The 15,474-nt window shown below is 39.8% G+C and overlaps 1 protein-coding gene across 2 annotated transcripts in view; it reads left to right on the top strand.

Moving 5' to 3' along the window:
* Window positions 1–14,060, top strand: part of TOX3 (TOX high mobility group box family member 3) — a 72,834-nt gene extending 58,774 nt beyond the window's left edge. For both annotated transcript variants that reach the window (XM_058813749.1, XM_058813748.1), the window contains exons 4-7: window positions 8,355–8,624; window positions 10,017–10,244; window positions 11,563–11,643; window positions 13,311–14,060. In XM_058813749.1, the coding sequence (XP_058669732.1) occupies window positions 8,355–8,624; window positions 10,017–10,244; window positions 11,563–11,643; window positions 13,311–14,060 (1,329 nt within the window). The remainder of the gene's footprint in view (window positions 1–8,354; window positions 8,625–10,016; window positions 10,245–11,562; window positions 11,644–13,310) is intronic.
* Window positions 14,061–15,474: the final 1,414 nt, after the last annotated feature.

Raw genomic sequence — 15,474 nt, 5'->3', positions numbered from 1 at the left:
GCAGCCCTTGAATTAAAGGATGCTTGGGCGGCTCTGAGCAGTGACATTTGGCCATGTACGGAACAGGAGGGATGCTCTGGAAATTGAGACCTTTAGGTCTCAGCTGGCGGCTCTGGTGGCTGCTCCCAGCTGGGCTGGGACACAGCTCAGGGCTGGGTGCTTTGTGGATGAACTTCAGAGTCTTCTCAGAGTACTTCCTTCTTGTTTGGTGTGGAATGGAATATTTTATTCTACACCTGATGAGGCAACTGGGTGTTTTGCAGTTACCTTCCAGAGCATGTGGGTGCCCAGCAGCTGGGCCCTGGGGACAGGTGGGGACAGGCTGGGAGCCCTGGAGGCAGCAGAGGCTCTGGCACAGAGGCTTTGGCCTGATGGGAAGATGGTGCTGGTTTGCTAAACAATAGTGTGAAGACTTTCATATCCTCAGTGACATTGCAATTCTCAGTGTGGATAATGTAGAGTCATTTTTCTGAGACATGCTTTCTTCTCATTGACCAATGAATGGGTCCCCTGTTAATGAGAGGGAAATGTCTTCTGCTGTTCTTAAAAACAGGCCACTCATAGTAACTGCTAGAGGGAACCTGTCCATAGGAAACAAAGTGGCAGCAGTTGCCAAAGACTGAATAGAAGGCGCTAAACTAAACTAAAAAATAATAAAAATTGAAACAGGTAGGTTATTGCCTATTGAGGTCATGAGGGAGTCCTGCATGAAGGAAGAGAAGCACAGTAACATTGGAACAGTTGGGGAAAAGACACTGTTACTATTTTACAGTAATATTACCTAAATCAAGATCCATCAGCTCCAGAAAATATCGTGAGGTGCCATATGAATCTGGGGCAAAGGATATGGCTCACTGGGAAAGCTGTCAGGAATTGGAGCTGAAGCTGAGTGTCTGATGTTCCTAAGAACTGAGCTCAGAAGGAACTCAGATGTCATGTTTCCCCTTGGACACATGGGGAAACGTGAGTGGCAATAGTTACCCAATACTCAGCTTCCACTTCAAGTTTGTATTGAAGAAATGTGAAGCCTCTTTAGAGTGTTTAATTATTCCATGTTGTCAGCTGGAAGAAAAACCTACCTGGGTCTGGTAATACAAAACATAATGAGACTGGTTTCTGATTTACTTCAGAAACCAACAAGTAAATGAAAAAACCATAGAAAAGAAAAATCCCCCCAAAACATAAAGACAACATATCCCTGAACATAGCTACCAACACTTGTAGCAATTTTCAAACATAAAAATGCCATGTAACCCCTGAGCCTGTCCCTCTGCAATTCCTTGCACAATTCTTGTTACCTTTGATAATGTTTGTTAGTTGTCATGCTCTCTCACACTCTCTCCCCACATTCCTTACTGCATAATAAGCACCTTTGAAGTCTGCCTTTGATTTGGGAGCTGAAGCACCTGAGTTGTGGAGTTGTAACAAAACTGCTAACAGGGTTTATCTGATGTTCTGGGACTTAATTTCAACTATCCAGGATTTGTTTGCAATGTGTCATCACTGTTTGCATACAGCAGACCTAAGCTTGTACTGCTAATTTGGAGAGAAGCTCCTCATGCCAAGAGACTCCTCAGATCAGAGCCCAGATCTGTGATCTGAGTCACACATGTATTGTGATCATGCTGTTGGGTGCCTTGTCCAAGAGGAGTGTGATTCAATATGCTTAAAAGTATGGTAGAAGCTTGGGAGGAAGGGAGTGGGGAGTCTGGTTTAAAATGCCTCTACAAAATGGTGTAAAAATTAAATTGTGAATTAGGTGGTGCTAAAACAGCAGCAGCAGCCACTCTGGGTGGGTGGAGGTCTGTGACCAGCCTGTCCTTGTCTGCAAGAGCAGAAGGGCTTGATAGCAAATGAGGCAACCAAGAAGCCTCTCTGGCCTGGGTTGGGGTTCATGTGAGGAATCTGCAGGCTCACAGGAGAGTAAGAACAAAATTCCAAAGAGAAAACCCTCCAGAGCAGGGTGGTGGGGCATCTCCAGTAAGAATTTGAATAAAGAATTGTAAGAATTTCAGAGACAAGTCCTTAGTTTGGTACTCGTGTGATTCTGACCTTGCTGTGAGCTTTGTGTGTTTCCTCACCATGTAACACAGGGTTTTGGTAGAGTCTCACAGCAGAGCATGCTGTCAGTGACTGGGTCCAGCACACAGCACCACCTTGCAGAGGCAGAGAGTCCTGGGACCTGCAGTGAGTTCTGGCAGGGTGTTTGGCCCTGTCCCTGGCACCTTCCTGTTTGGAACCACATCTCTGGGTGCTGCTGCCCTGCCTGGTGTCACTGTGTGCCCAACCCCTGAGTGTGCTTCCACAGCAGAGATCTTCACTCGTGCTTTGCTGGTCTCACATTGCACCTCCCACCCCTGTCAGTGCTGCAAGGAAAGCATTAATGACATTTGCAGTGTGTGCCTTAAACAAGTGCTCAGTGTTGAAAATTGTTGCTGGAAACATCCCAGTTGCCTATGCACAAACCAAAAAGGGGCAAAATTTCAGGCCTGGGGTAGGCAGGAACAAAACTGATACTTTGCATTGCCAGGTTCCATTATCTGTGCAGTATATATGCAGTAGATTATGCAGTGTGTTATATAACAGGTCTGTGTAAGTGCAAGAAGTGGTACCACAAATAAGTGACTTGATTTTGAGAATGCCTGTCTTGTATGACCCCCATAGTAGCCCCCAATGACCCCCAAATAACTTGCTCTGTTTTAAGGAATAAATCAGTGGACCCTCAAGTTCTTTTCATGTTTCTTCTATGGTTTATGTGTTAGCAGAAGAGAATAGAGGGACTGGATGGGCACACAGACCAGAAAATGGCATGTTGTTCATGTTTTTCAGGCAATAAAATGTGTATGAACCTCTTGTCACCAACCCATCTCTTAGCTCCAGATGAAGACATATTTTTTAATGAATTGACGTGCTGTTTTTTGTACACTTTTTTTGGGAATCAAATTAGGTAACTTTACTTTCCTACAGAGACATGAAGTGGAACATGGGAGTTTTTTCACTGCCAGAGAAAAGAAGCTGCTGCTTGTAGGATCTCCTGATAACTGCAGTTTGACAGCTCTATTAGTGGTGATGGTGTGTGTGCAGGGGAGAGGAAGGACACTTCTTCAGTGGTGGCAGTACCAAGTGCAACTGTTTTGTATTCTATTAAGTAAGGATTTAATCTCTGACAGAGAAAAGCATCCTGTTAGTTTGATTTGTTTTGATTGGCAGTGAAGTCCAATCCTGTAAAAATTTAGATTAATGGATTCTTTTATCTATGTTTTACTTGTGGAGAAAAAGAATATTGAGGATTTCTTCTAGAGATATGCTGACATGACTAAAAGTAAAGGGAGTAATTTACAGTCAGGGACAACTGAGGATTTCACTCCTTACATTGCAGTGCATTTGCTTCAACTTAAATACGTCCTTTAAAATATTGCATCAGCTTATGTTACATTGACAGTGATGAATTCCTCAGGCAATAGAATGTATAATAGTTTAAGTCAACTTCTGAAACCAGGGCACAGTGAACATAACCATAAATGTTGGATTTTGCTTAGTTATTCCTTAGTTATTTTGGATGGCAGATTTCTCAATTCCCTTAAACTATCTCATGCAGTGTGGGGTGAGAGCCCAGCCCTACATCCTCCTGTGGACACTTCCATGGGGCATTTTCATCAGTCCTCACATGTCCAGAGTCTCACTGGAGGTGTTGCATGTTTAAATGATGGAAGGCTGTAGACATTGATTTTAATCAAGGCTTCAATATTGCTCAAAAATGTTCTGAAAAGTAATATCCTAGTTATATTTTTAAATGTCTTGTTGAATGTTCCCAGAGATTAAAGTTATATCATGGTAGGAATTCAGGATAGAATTACTGTATGGAAATGATTCTTAAAATGCAGGGTAAGTAAGTGGAAATTAGGACATCTCTCAATGTAATGGCTGGATGCATTTATCTGTCAAAATAAATACTAACTCTATTACAAGCTATACTAAGTACTGGATGCTTAATGAGTTGCTAACAGAAGAGCAAACTATCCTTCATTAATATATTTTTTTCACTTAGTACTCCATGGTACTTTGAAATACACCTTTGATAAAACTGTATAAATTAAAGCATGGGAGTTGACACATTCCTTTCTTTTTCTTTTCTTTTTTTTAAATCTCCTTACTCCATTATTTGCTTTCTAGTGTCTGTTGATGCATTGATATTTTATATAGTTTCAAGAACTTGTTCTTTTACAAATCAGTGTAAAATAAGCTGTACCTTTGTCATAGGCTGTGAGATGTGTCCTTTAGCAATAGGACTAAATACGACTTTTATGGCATGACTGTCCAAAGTGATTAGAAATGTTGAGAGTAGGACAGTTTGATGGACAGATATCTTTATGGTTCATTTGATGAGGCCTTCCATGAACCAAGTGCTGAATGTCTTTAGAATGTGTGCAACAGGGTGGTAACAGCTGTGTAAGAGATTTTGGCTACACAGTCACCATACAGCTGTTTTGAGAGGGTGAAAACATTTTGGACTATATTTTGCTTTTTTTAAATCCAGGTATATAATTAGAATTGTGAAAGGGTAAAAATTATTTGGGTTGGAAGAGACCTTAAAGATCATCTCATTCCAACCCCATGCCATGGGTAGGAGACCTTCCACCAGACCAGGTGCTCCCATCCTGCCTGGTCTTGAGTGTCTCTGTCCAAGGCTTCATCACTCTCACATTACAGAATTGCTCCCTAACACCTTATCCAAACGCCTTGTTCTCCATTTAGAGCCCCTTGCCCTGTCACTGGAGAGCCCAGAGAGGTGCCCAGTGCTGCCCTCAATAAATGTCTCTGCACCTGAGGGGTTTGTAGCACTCATGTAGGATGACAACAGATTGATCTGAGTCAAAGCCATTTCAGCCTGCAGAGGAATGAGACAAGTTATTTCTCCTTTGGTTTGGTTCCACACATCATGTCCTTGTCTGATTATCATGCTGAGTAAACCAGGGGTTGAGCTTTGCCTGACTCGTTTTGAGATCACCAGGTTTTGTCTAACTTCAATCTAAGGCTGTAAAGCAGATCAGGTTCAATCAAAACTTGATACTGTCTGCTTGAGGAGTTCATGAATTTTTTGTCAGAATTGATCTCTTGTTTTTGCTTAATCTTACAAAAATCTTGAATGCTTTTAATACTTGTGTATCACATTTACTTTGGGTAAAGTTTATGTAGAAGAGCTTGGGATATTCTCTAAAATTCTCCCAGTATTCTCAGTGGGTTATTTTTGGATAGGTGAGCTTTTCAGTTTTCATACAGTAATGTAATTAGGATGGCATGTGGGTGCTTCAGTGCACTTGTATTTCCATGTGTGCTTCTGATACAGGATGATTTTCGTTGTTAAACATTTCTCTGATTAACATCTCAAGGATAATGAAATGCTACTGATCCCTTCAGTTTGATATTGGCCTTTGTAATATCACAGAAAAAATAAGAGCAAAAATAACTGATGGAAATTTTGTTTTCTTGATTTTAGCTCCTTTCTTAGAAGACTTTTGTTTGCTCAGGAGCTATAGGAAAATGCCATGAACTTTAATATTGCTATGAACTAGCCTCCCTGCCTTCTTTCCAAACCACTGTACACACATAAAAAATGGCTTATACTTCTTTGTCTGAAAGCTCTGGTATAGGAACCATAGGTTGTTCAGGGCCACAGCACTGTACCACAAAGCAAAAAATGAAAACCTTGTTCCTTTCTTTTTTTAATGCTGATCAGCCATATAAGTTAAACTGAAAGTGCAGAAAATACATTGTTTTTTGTTTTCATATGGACATATGAATAATAAGGAATTGGATATTATATTAAACATTTTCCTTTGCATAATATGTGTTATCAGTTTAGTTCTAAATGGCCAGTTACAAAATATTGTTGTTGCCATTCCTGGATTTTACTGAAGCTCTTAAGATTGAAAAAAAAAGGCTAAAGAAATCAGGAAAAGATGCAGAAAAGAAAAACTGAAATTAAGTAAGTGGATGCAGAAAACCCACACAAGCATCAGATAGTATCAGAAAAAGGGACAGTTAAGAATTCATGGGCTTGTGTATAAAATTAGATTCTGGGTCAGTGCAAGTCAAGAGAATTTAGTCTCAATAAAATCATAGATGCAACCGAAATGACAAGACTTGGAGTAAATGGTTTGTAACCCTTGTCATCACATTTTGTTGCCTGAGTGTAAAGGCCAGAAAGGCCTGCATTGTGTAGCAATAAAGGGAGAACAAAAGCAAGGCTTTCAGGGGTAGAACACCTCCAAGAAAGCACTGGCTGCACAATAACGAAGAAAGTTAGTTTTTCTGAGAGAAGGTTATTCTGATCCTCTTCAGCTTTGCTGGAGAAAGCCAGCAGAGTTTTTCTTCATGCAATAAAGTAATGTCTGTAAAATGATTGGTGTAATGGGCAGAGTGATATCGTTTCACAAAAGACTTTGAATGACTTCCAGATGCCACTGCCAATACAAGTCACAATCAAAATGACCCTGTAGTTAACAGCAGTAAATTTTCACAGAAAGGTGCCCTGAAGCAAATGGGTATTTCAGCCAATAAGTCTGATGTTTTGATCTTTCTGTATCAAGTGCTCCACTTTTGGCACACACACTCATCTCTAAGGAACTGCAGTCCTTTACTGAAAATATTAAAAGCATTTAAGAAGTAGGAAAAGCAGTGTGGTGGGGTATGGTATGGATGATGAGCCAAGCTGGCAAGGGCTGGGGAAGCAAGGGGAAAATGAGGGTGAGCCCTGGGGCACAGGGTCTGGATCATGAGCTTGTGAGGTTAACTTGATCTGTACTGGACTCAGCTGCATATGCATTTTTATGCTAAAGAAGGACTTGTTTCTACTGTATAGGCTTCAGCAGAAAGAGACACAACTGTCAAATTCAGAATTAATATGATTTACTGTTACAGGGAAACAGTGAGCTGCAGTATTTGTGTATAAAGATCCATGGGGCAGGGGTGTGCATCTTCTCTAACACATGTTGCTTCTTTGTATGGCCACCCTTGTCCCAGCCAAGGAAAGGCTTCCAGGAGCACAGAAACACTGCCTCTGTTGAGGGCAAAGTTATAAAAAGTAAGGGAAAGTCATTTGGGCTAAACTTTCACCTCCATGCTGACACAGATTTTTCAAAACTGGTTTTTACTTATCCATACTTAACAAGAGAGCACCAGGAAGGTCAGACTCTGTTGTGGAAGTCCAGTGGGCTCCCACAATTGCTGTTTTGTTCTGTGTCATTTCATTAAGGATCATTGCACCTGCTACTAATTGCAATGTGGCTTATTAATAATGAAAGAGTTTTCAAAATCTAATTTATTTCTCATGTTTCTGGCTGCTCAAACAATGACTGTAGATTAATCAGGTTGCTGAATCAATTTGTGAGCTATTTATTCTCTTATTAACTTTTTAAAAAATCTTCTTTTCTGTTTACATGTTCCTTCATTGTGTATTGATCTCTGTGTGGTCCAAAAAAACCCCATAGTTTTCATAGGCAGATTGCAGCTGACTTTACCTTCAGGGTCTTGCTTCTTTTTATTTACAAATGTGGTAAATGTTGTGCAGATGTAGGAGACACAGTTTGTGCCCTCAAGAAACAGTAGAAACCAAACCATGCAAGTGCTTGTGTTTCTGAGACTTGGAGTACAAGTCAGTGATTTGTACATCAATTTTGTACAAATTTTGCTACTTTCACACATTTGATTGTTGGATTAAAGATAAAAATGTGCAGTTTTATGTGCTACTTGCCAACAGGAGTGTTTAGGATTACTGGACTGGTTCTCCAGCCTGCTGCAGTGAATGCACTCCAGACCAGCAGGGCAGTGTTCTGTGTTTAAAACAGATTTAAAATCCCACCCAGACAGGACTGGTTTGTATCCACTGCTGTTACTTGTAACGGCCAAGAATAACTGAAACTCAGTAGAGGAAGATGCTTTTCTCTCTCTCTATATATATCCCCTCATCCCACCCCAATTTTGTTTACTTTCTGACAACAGTCTGTGTCTCCTCATTTGCAATGTTTTCCTGAATCCTCAGTCATCCTGTTTCCCTATTGTTTATGTGGGTATTTCTCACTACATCAAGAGAAAAAATGTTTAAAAACAGACAAATGTAATTTCTAGTCAAGGAACAAAATAAGCAGCCACAGTTGGGGGGAAAAGTGAAGTCTGGAGCAATTAAAGTAACTGTTGCTACACTTAATTTATTAATAATATATTTAATTCATTAAAAAAGAAGGAAGCAAACTGCATGTTGACGGTGTGGGTTCTGTAAGCCTGTGAAAATAACTTCACCTGCTACTGCTGTATGGTAACTGCTAATATCTAAGCAATGTTTCCATCTCTTTTAGGATCAGAGTCACAGCCAGGTTTCCCAGTACCGCCAGGACCACTCTCTGATTATGAGATCCATTGTGCACATGACTGATGCTGCTCATTCGGGAATTATGGCTCCGTCCCAGCTCACCACCATTAACCAGTCTCAGCTGAGCGCGCAGCTGGGGCTGAATTTAGGAGGCACTAATTTGCCACACACCTCTCCCTCTCCTCCTGCAAGTAAATCAGCCACTCCTTCCCCATCTAGCTCTATCAATGAAGAAGATGCAGATGAATCAAACAGAGTAAGTTATTCCATGTGCTGCAAGCCTCACACATCCACACACTGGATTTGCATGGCTGCAGCTGCAATGTGGTCATTTAAAACACAAATATTACAGTAAAGTGGAATATGATTAATTTGCTGATTACCTTCTTTACTTAAGAAATATCCATACTATCATCATAATAATGAACCTAAGGCTAGACAGATATATATAGATATATATATATGTACATATATATATATGTGTGTGTGTGTGTACATATATATATATATATATATATATATTTCTTTTGGTCCAATATGAGTCAGGTTTTCAGATCTGTTGAACCTCTTCAGGCATCAGTCTTGGACAGTTTTCTCATTTTGGTATTCTCTGGAGTCATGTAAAACATGGATGTGTATGGAGAGAAGTAAAATAAGGTTTCTTCCAACTGAAAGTTAAGTTAACTTATATCTTCCTTTAAATAAACCTCTTATAAAAGGAAAAAATACTGACCTAAGGAAGAACAAATGTTCTTATAGCAGTATATGTAAAAGCCTAATTAAAAACTGTTCCATGAAAGGTTTTCTCATTGAGTTGATGGAAGTTATACATGTGGAAAACTCATTGTACAGGATCCTCAATATATCAAAGTAAATCACTATCATAGAGAGATGTATCATACTACATATCATATTTAGAGCCACTTGATCCCCTTGTTGCAATAGTCTGTGCATAGCTCACCGAAGGAGGGTTCAGGGCACGAGCACACGCAGGGAGTGGAGCTGCTGGATCCCCATCCAGAGGGCAGAGAGGGGCTGTCAGTGCCTGGCCAGAGCACAGAGCTCCCAGAGCTCCCCCACAGGCACCTACCCTGCCCTGGGGGAGCATAGCCAGTGCTCTGCAGGTGGGCATACACTGCCCAGGTGCTGCTGCTGCTGCTGCTTTTTGCCTCAAGGGTGGGATTTTTAACCCCCGGCCCGTGTCTAAGTTGCCAGTCTAAGCCTGGGAACTGGAAAATGCCTCCAAGCTTTTGCCTTTTGAGTCTCAACTGCTGAGATTGGATCTTAAAGGAAAAACATAGATGGCCCCTTCAAAATATGCTATGAAGTAAATCTTAATATTTTTTAATATTAATTATCATTGGGGTGTCCTTTTTTTGGTCAAACCTGTAAGATGTGACTCTCAGAGCCATGCTTAGAATGAGTAGTAACTACTCATGCATTTAGTTCCAGTAGCTCCAATGAGATTATGCAGAGACTAAGTACTTTTTGCTAGAGAGTAGGGCCTGCACAACAGGACTCTCCCAAGTGTTGTCTACATAACAGCTTTATCCAAATAATATTACAACTAACGGTAAATAATGGGTTTGCAATTTATCTGACTTATTTAATGCATTTATTGACTGTTCTTGTTCTTACTGTTTCTTAGGCTACTGGAGAAAAAAGAGCTGCCCCAGATTCTGGCAAGAAGCCCAAGACCCCAAAGAAGAAGAAAAAGAAAGATCCCAATGAGCCACAAAAGCCAGTGTCAGCATATGCCCTTTTCTTCAGAGACACACAGGCTGCAATTAAAGGACAGAACCCCAATGCTACATTTGGAGATGTTTCAAAAATAGTGGCATCTATGTGGGACAGTTTAGGAGAAGAACAAAAACAGGTAAATTGATGCAGGGTTGTCTCACAAGAAGTAATAATAGTAATCCTTGTAGAAAAACCCTCCTACCTCTTCTCTGAGTTGCCCATGCTACTTGCTGATGTAGAACTCCACCTCTGTAGAGCTAAACTGAGTTTTGAACTTGCTGAAGACCTGGCATCTAATTTTTATATTTTTTTCTTTGTGAGAGCTGGCAGGTAGTGCTAAATGACTGTATTTGTCTTTAAATTTTAAAGGGCAGTTTGTAAAAGAGCTCAGGTTATAGTGTCCTAGAGTCCTCTTAAAACCATCTTTTGATGATTCCCATTTCAAAGCCCTTGTTTCCTATTAATAAGTTAGAAAAGAGGAAGGTACAGCATATTTACCATTTCCTTTGATCTGCCTTATGAATTTGTTACAAAGCGTGTTGATTTCCAACCTTTGAAGCCAATCCTCTGAGTCTCATTACAATGTTGCGTGGGAAATGCTATCTCCAACTCCAACTGGGTACAGAGTGATGAGTTTTGTACTTCCTTGAGGGTTAGTCTTCTTCCCATACACATGGAAATGCTGCACATGGATTAAAGAGGGTTAAAAATACCCTTTGTTTGTTCCCAGTAACAGTTAATAGAAGCTTGTATGGGAGGACAGGTTCCCAGATTGGACACCTTTTGGCAAGAGATGAATAGTACTTTTTTCTGAAATACATTTAGAAAATTTATTCTGATCTAACAGATGATAATGAACATGATTTAAAGGTGAACTTTAAATTTAATAATGATTAAAAATACAGATTTAGTAATTTTTGCCTAGCAGTTCTTGTTTAACTCAATGGAATTCTCTCATGCTGACTTTGGGGCAAGTCCAAGCTCTTTGATCCACCTTTTTTAAAGGTGTACAGATTTTCTTATATGTAGTTCAAATATTTGTTTTGGAAAAAAATGCACAGATATATTCTGCTATTCTAGACTACTGCTGATACATTTTGGTGTTTGTAATACCCAATTTTCTAATATCCCTGCTACTTGGAGTGAATAAATTACTGTTTTCTGGGCAAGGAAAGAGTGCATAGGTAGTCTTGTCAATCAGTTTGCTGCTCAGACTGATGTCAAATAGCAGCATTTTGTTATTCCTGATAATAAACATAAACTGTACTGCAAGTCCAGCAAGTAGCCCTGAAAGTCTGTAACCACCTGCAAGAATATTTAGGACTTTCAAATTGAGTGTTTTCAGGGGTTTTGGTCTATGTTTTTTGTTTCTGTGCAAGTGATTTTGAGAGCATTCTGGCAAAAAAAAAAATCTTAATAGTTGAAGTTGGTGAAATTGTGATCTCTTTTAATAGGTATATAAAAGAAAAACTGAAGCTGCCAAAAAAGAATACCTAAAGGCACTTGCTGCCTACAGAGCAAGCCTTGTTTCTAAGGTAAGCCTAATGTTGCCTTCAATGTAATTCAAGAGAGCTTTTATCAATGATATTGGAATATGTGGGGCAAGGGGGGGATGTTATGCACAATATAAGCAGAATCATGGCATTTCTGTAATACAGCTCTACAAGATGTTGTGCTGCTGCTTGAACCCTGCTTAGTCTCTGTAAAAATAATTTCATCTCTCTCCTGGCATACTAATGATTACCAGAAACCATCTTTGTAATTGTACATCTTCCCTGAGCTGTGGAGGCAAAGTAATGCACTTCACCACAAAAAAGAAATTCAGTCATGAAAAATATACTGACCTTTTGACATTAATATTTGCAAGCTGTTTGCAGAGGTTTGTTTTTCTTCAAGTGCTGCTTCTCAAAGGACAGGCTTGCTCTGCGTGGAGTTGGAGAGCAGTTGTTGTGTGACAAAGCTTAAGTATTTTTGCAGGTGAGGGGAAAGAAATGTGTGGTGGCTCTGAATTTGGAGAGCACTAAAAAATGGACTAGCTGGCAGTGAGCCACAAGGAGTATTTTAGTGGATCCTGAGTTAAAATAAAACCTGTGAAGAAAACAAAGCTCTGCTGTCTTACTTGAGAATTTACCTTTCTAGACAGCAGCACTATACAGGTTGCAGTTCTGTTGCATCTCAATATCATAAATGGAAATGTGCTTATAGACATCTAAAATATGGGTAAAACAGTGGGTGATGATGTCTTAACTCCTGAGAATATTCATTTGAATGCACAACTGCTGAACATTAGTAAATCATATGGAAAGTTGCTGTGTATTTTAATTATTGAGTAAAAATACAACATCAGAAATTATACATGTGTTTTTGAAAGCTGGAAGATTTATTCTTCTTGTATTAAGAAGCTGTGTTTTGCTGTTGCCTCTAAGACTTGGATAATATTCTGAAAGCCTTTAGTATCACAATGCTAAGTTCAAGATGAGCAGGAATTCTAAATACCTTTCAGAGATATTCTTTTGTGAATCTTAAGTTCCCTTTTCAAAACAATCAGGAATCATATTTTTTTCCCAAATCCGTGGGACCAGGACTACCAAGTAACTTCTGGGTAGATTGCAGGTGGAAAACGACACTCAAAGTCATGGTATCTCATCTCCTCTAAATTAAGACATCCTTGCTGTAGCTTTTTCACATGAGATGGTGGCTCAGGGTAGGGATGGGATAGAGACTTGTGCAGCACAATTTATTACAGGTAAATGTCTAATGAGTGTCAGTAAATTGTTCATTGGTTGGTAACTGATGGGGTGGGGAGTGTGTGTGCTGCTGACTTCCAAAGAGCAGGGTTTTTTAAAAACATGTAAATATATTGGGCCTGTTCTAGCTCTTTCAGTGACAAAATGTGTGTGACATCTGTGACTTTCTGGTGTTGATCAAGGGCACAAGTTAGTTTTTGTCTTAGTAAGACCTAGAGGTACCATATAGGGAGGCAGATAGAGAGGTGATGCAATGTACTGCTGATCAGTGGTTGTTTTCAGACTGCAGATTGATCTTTTCTGATAGAAAACAAAAGATGGCAAAGGGATTGATCTTTTCTGATAGAAAACAAAAGATGGCAAAGGTCTCTGAGTAGCTGTTACTTTTATTACCATGTAAACAGTAACAATGTTTTTTCTGTTGAAAAGACAATTAATTTCTCTTCCAAACACAGGCTGCTGCAGAATCTGCTGAGGCCCAGACAATTCGTTCTGTTCAGCAAACACTGGCATCCACAAATTTGTCTTCCTCCCTCATTCTGAATAGTTCCCTTTCTCAGCACGCCACGGTGTCGGCATCTCCCCAAACTCTTCAACAGCCCCTTTCCAGAGCCATTGCTCCAAAACCCTTGACCATGAGACTGCCAATGAATCAGATTGTAGCTTCTGTCACCATTGCCCCCAACATGCCAACAAACATTGCAGCTCCATTGATAAGCTCCATGGGCTCCAACATGGTGGCAACGCCGTCCTCGTCTCAGCTCAGCCCCTCCATGCAAAGCCAGCAGCACCAGATGCAGCAGCTCCAGCAGCAACAGATGCAGCAGATGCAGCAGCAGCAGCTACATCAGCATCAAATGCATCAGCAAATACAGCAGCAAATGCAGCAGCAGCATTTTCAGCACCACATGCAGCAACATTTGCAGCAGCAGCAGCAGCAGCAGCAGCATCTCCAGCAGCAGATGAATCAACAGCAGATGCAACAGCAACTGCAGCACATACAGCTTCAGCAAATGCAGCAGCAGCAAATGCAGCACATGCAGCACCAGTCCCAGCCTTCTCCTCAGCAGCATTCCCCAGGAGCCCCGCAGATCACTTCTCCCATCCCTGCCATTGGGAGCCCTCAGCCAGCACCTCAGCAGCACCAGTCACAAATACAATCTCAGACACAGACTCAAGTATTGTCACAGGTCAGTATTTTCTGAAGATAAATGATCTTGCAACATGGCTTTGTGTTGATGGAGGGGTAGGGGTAAACCATATTTGGCTGAAAACTGTAAATTGTTGATGGTAGTTATGCAGGGATGCATAACAGATCAAATGATCCTCTAAAGTGTCTATTAGATAGGCAATAAAGAACTACAATGTAGCTGTGTATCATCTTTTAGCTGACTATAAATCATTTTGTTTAAAAGAAAAAATGCTGTTCTCTTTTTCATGTGATGCCTTTTTAATTTATTTAAGCTTTACCTACAATATGTGAATCAACTGGCCTAAAAAATACCTGGACCTTATGACTGCAAAATGGCCTTTCAGAGTTGAATGCTATAGCCCTTCTTTCTCTAAGAGTGAGTAATGCACTTCAAGGCAGTATGAGCTCATGAAGCCCTTAAAGCACAGTTGTAACTACCTGTAAAATTATGATTGGATTTCATACAATCATACTTGTATGACATGAGTTAGTTGATGGCATTTTTTGTCATGAAAAAATAGAGTAAATCACAGATTTTTGCCAAAGCTCTTATTTTTTTTCTTTTTCTCTCCTAAATGTCTTCGGAAAAACAAATGCAAGTAACTGGACATAAATGTTTGACCCAACTTTTCACTTCATTTCTCCAAATAAACCTGCCATAGTTCATAAGAAAATATATATTGACATTTACCCTCTTACGTTAATTCCAATTACAGAACAAATGTGAATATTATATTCTGTGTCAAAGTGATGAGTTTCAGATTTAATACACTGTATTTTTAAAAGGGAAATGCACTTAAATAAAACTGTTATTACAGAAAGCTAAGATGAGAAATGCAAGTTATTAATACGATGTAAAACCAGTAGAATATTTAAATGAAACTCCACAACTGAATAATCAATGTAAATATTTTCTTTAAAAGTTGTAAGTTTTCATATCATGTGTTGTAAAGTTTTCATAAATGAGGCTTTAATGTAAACACTGGTAACATGAATTATTAATTGCTACATTGCTTATTGTGTTTTTATGCTGTTTTATACTTTTTTATGAGTTATGATAGCAGCAATTAAGTTGTTTGTATTTTGCTTATCTAAAATAAATGCTTTTATCTTGCTATAGAATAAACACATTTCGGTAAAACTGATGAGCTGTAAGTCTTTGATAGAGAAACCAGAAATGTTTCCTTCTGCAAATAATTTCTTGGACTTTTTCAAACTCCTTTGGATTTTTATCAGACATTCTGGGTGAACAGGTACCAATGGGAACTTGGCTCTTGTGCCCTCCAAGATGCTCTGCTGCAGAGTTGTGGGCAACTGCTCTGAGGTGTCTGTGACTCCAGAGAGAGGAGGCAAGTGCTGGGGTCACACAACAGTCATGGTGCCCCGTGCTGATGAGCTGCAGGAACAGGGAAGTGAACCTGTCTCTC

This window comes from Ammospiza caudacuta, chromosome 13 (assembly GCF_027887145.1).
Source record: "Ammospiza caudacuta isolate bAmmCau1 chromosome 13, bAmmCau1.pri, whole genome shotgun sequence".
Taxonomy (NCBI): domain Eukaryota; kingdom Metazoa; phylum Chordata; class Aves; order Passeriformes; family Passerellidae; genus Ammospiza; species Ammospiza caudacuta.
Note: the sequence above shows the minus strand (reverse complement) of the source record. Positions and strands in the feature narration are given on the sequence as shown.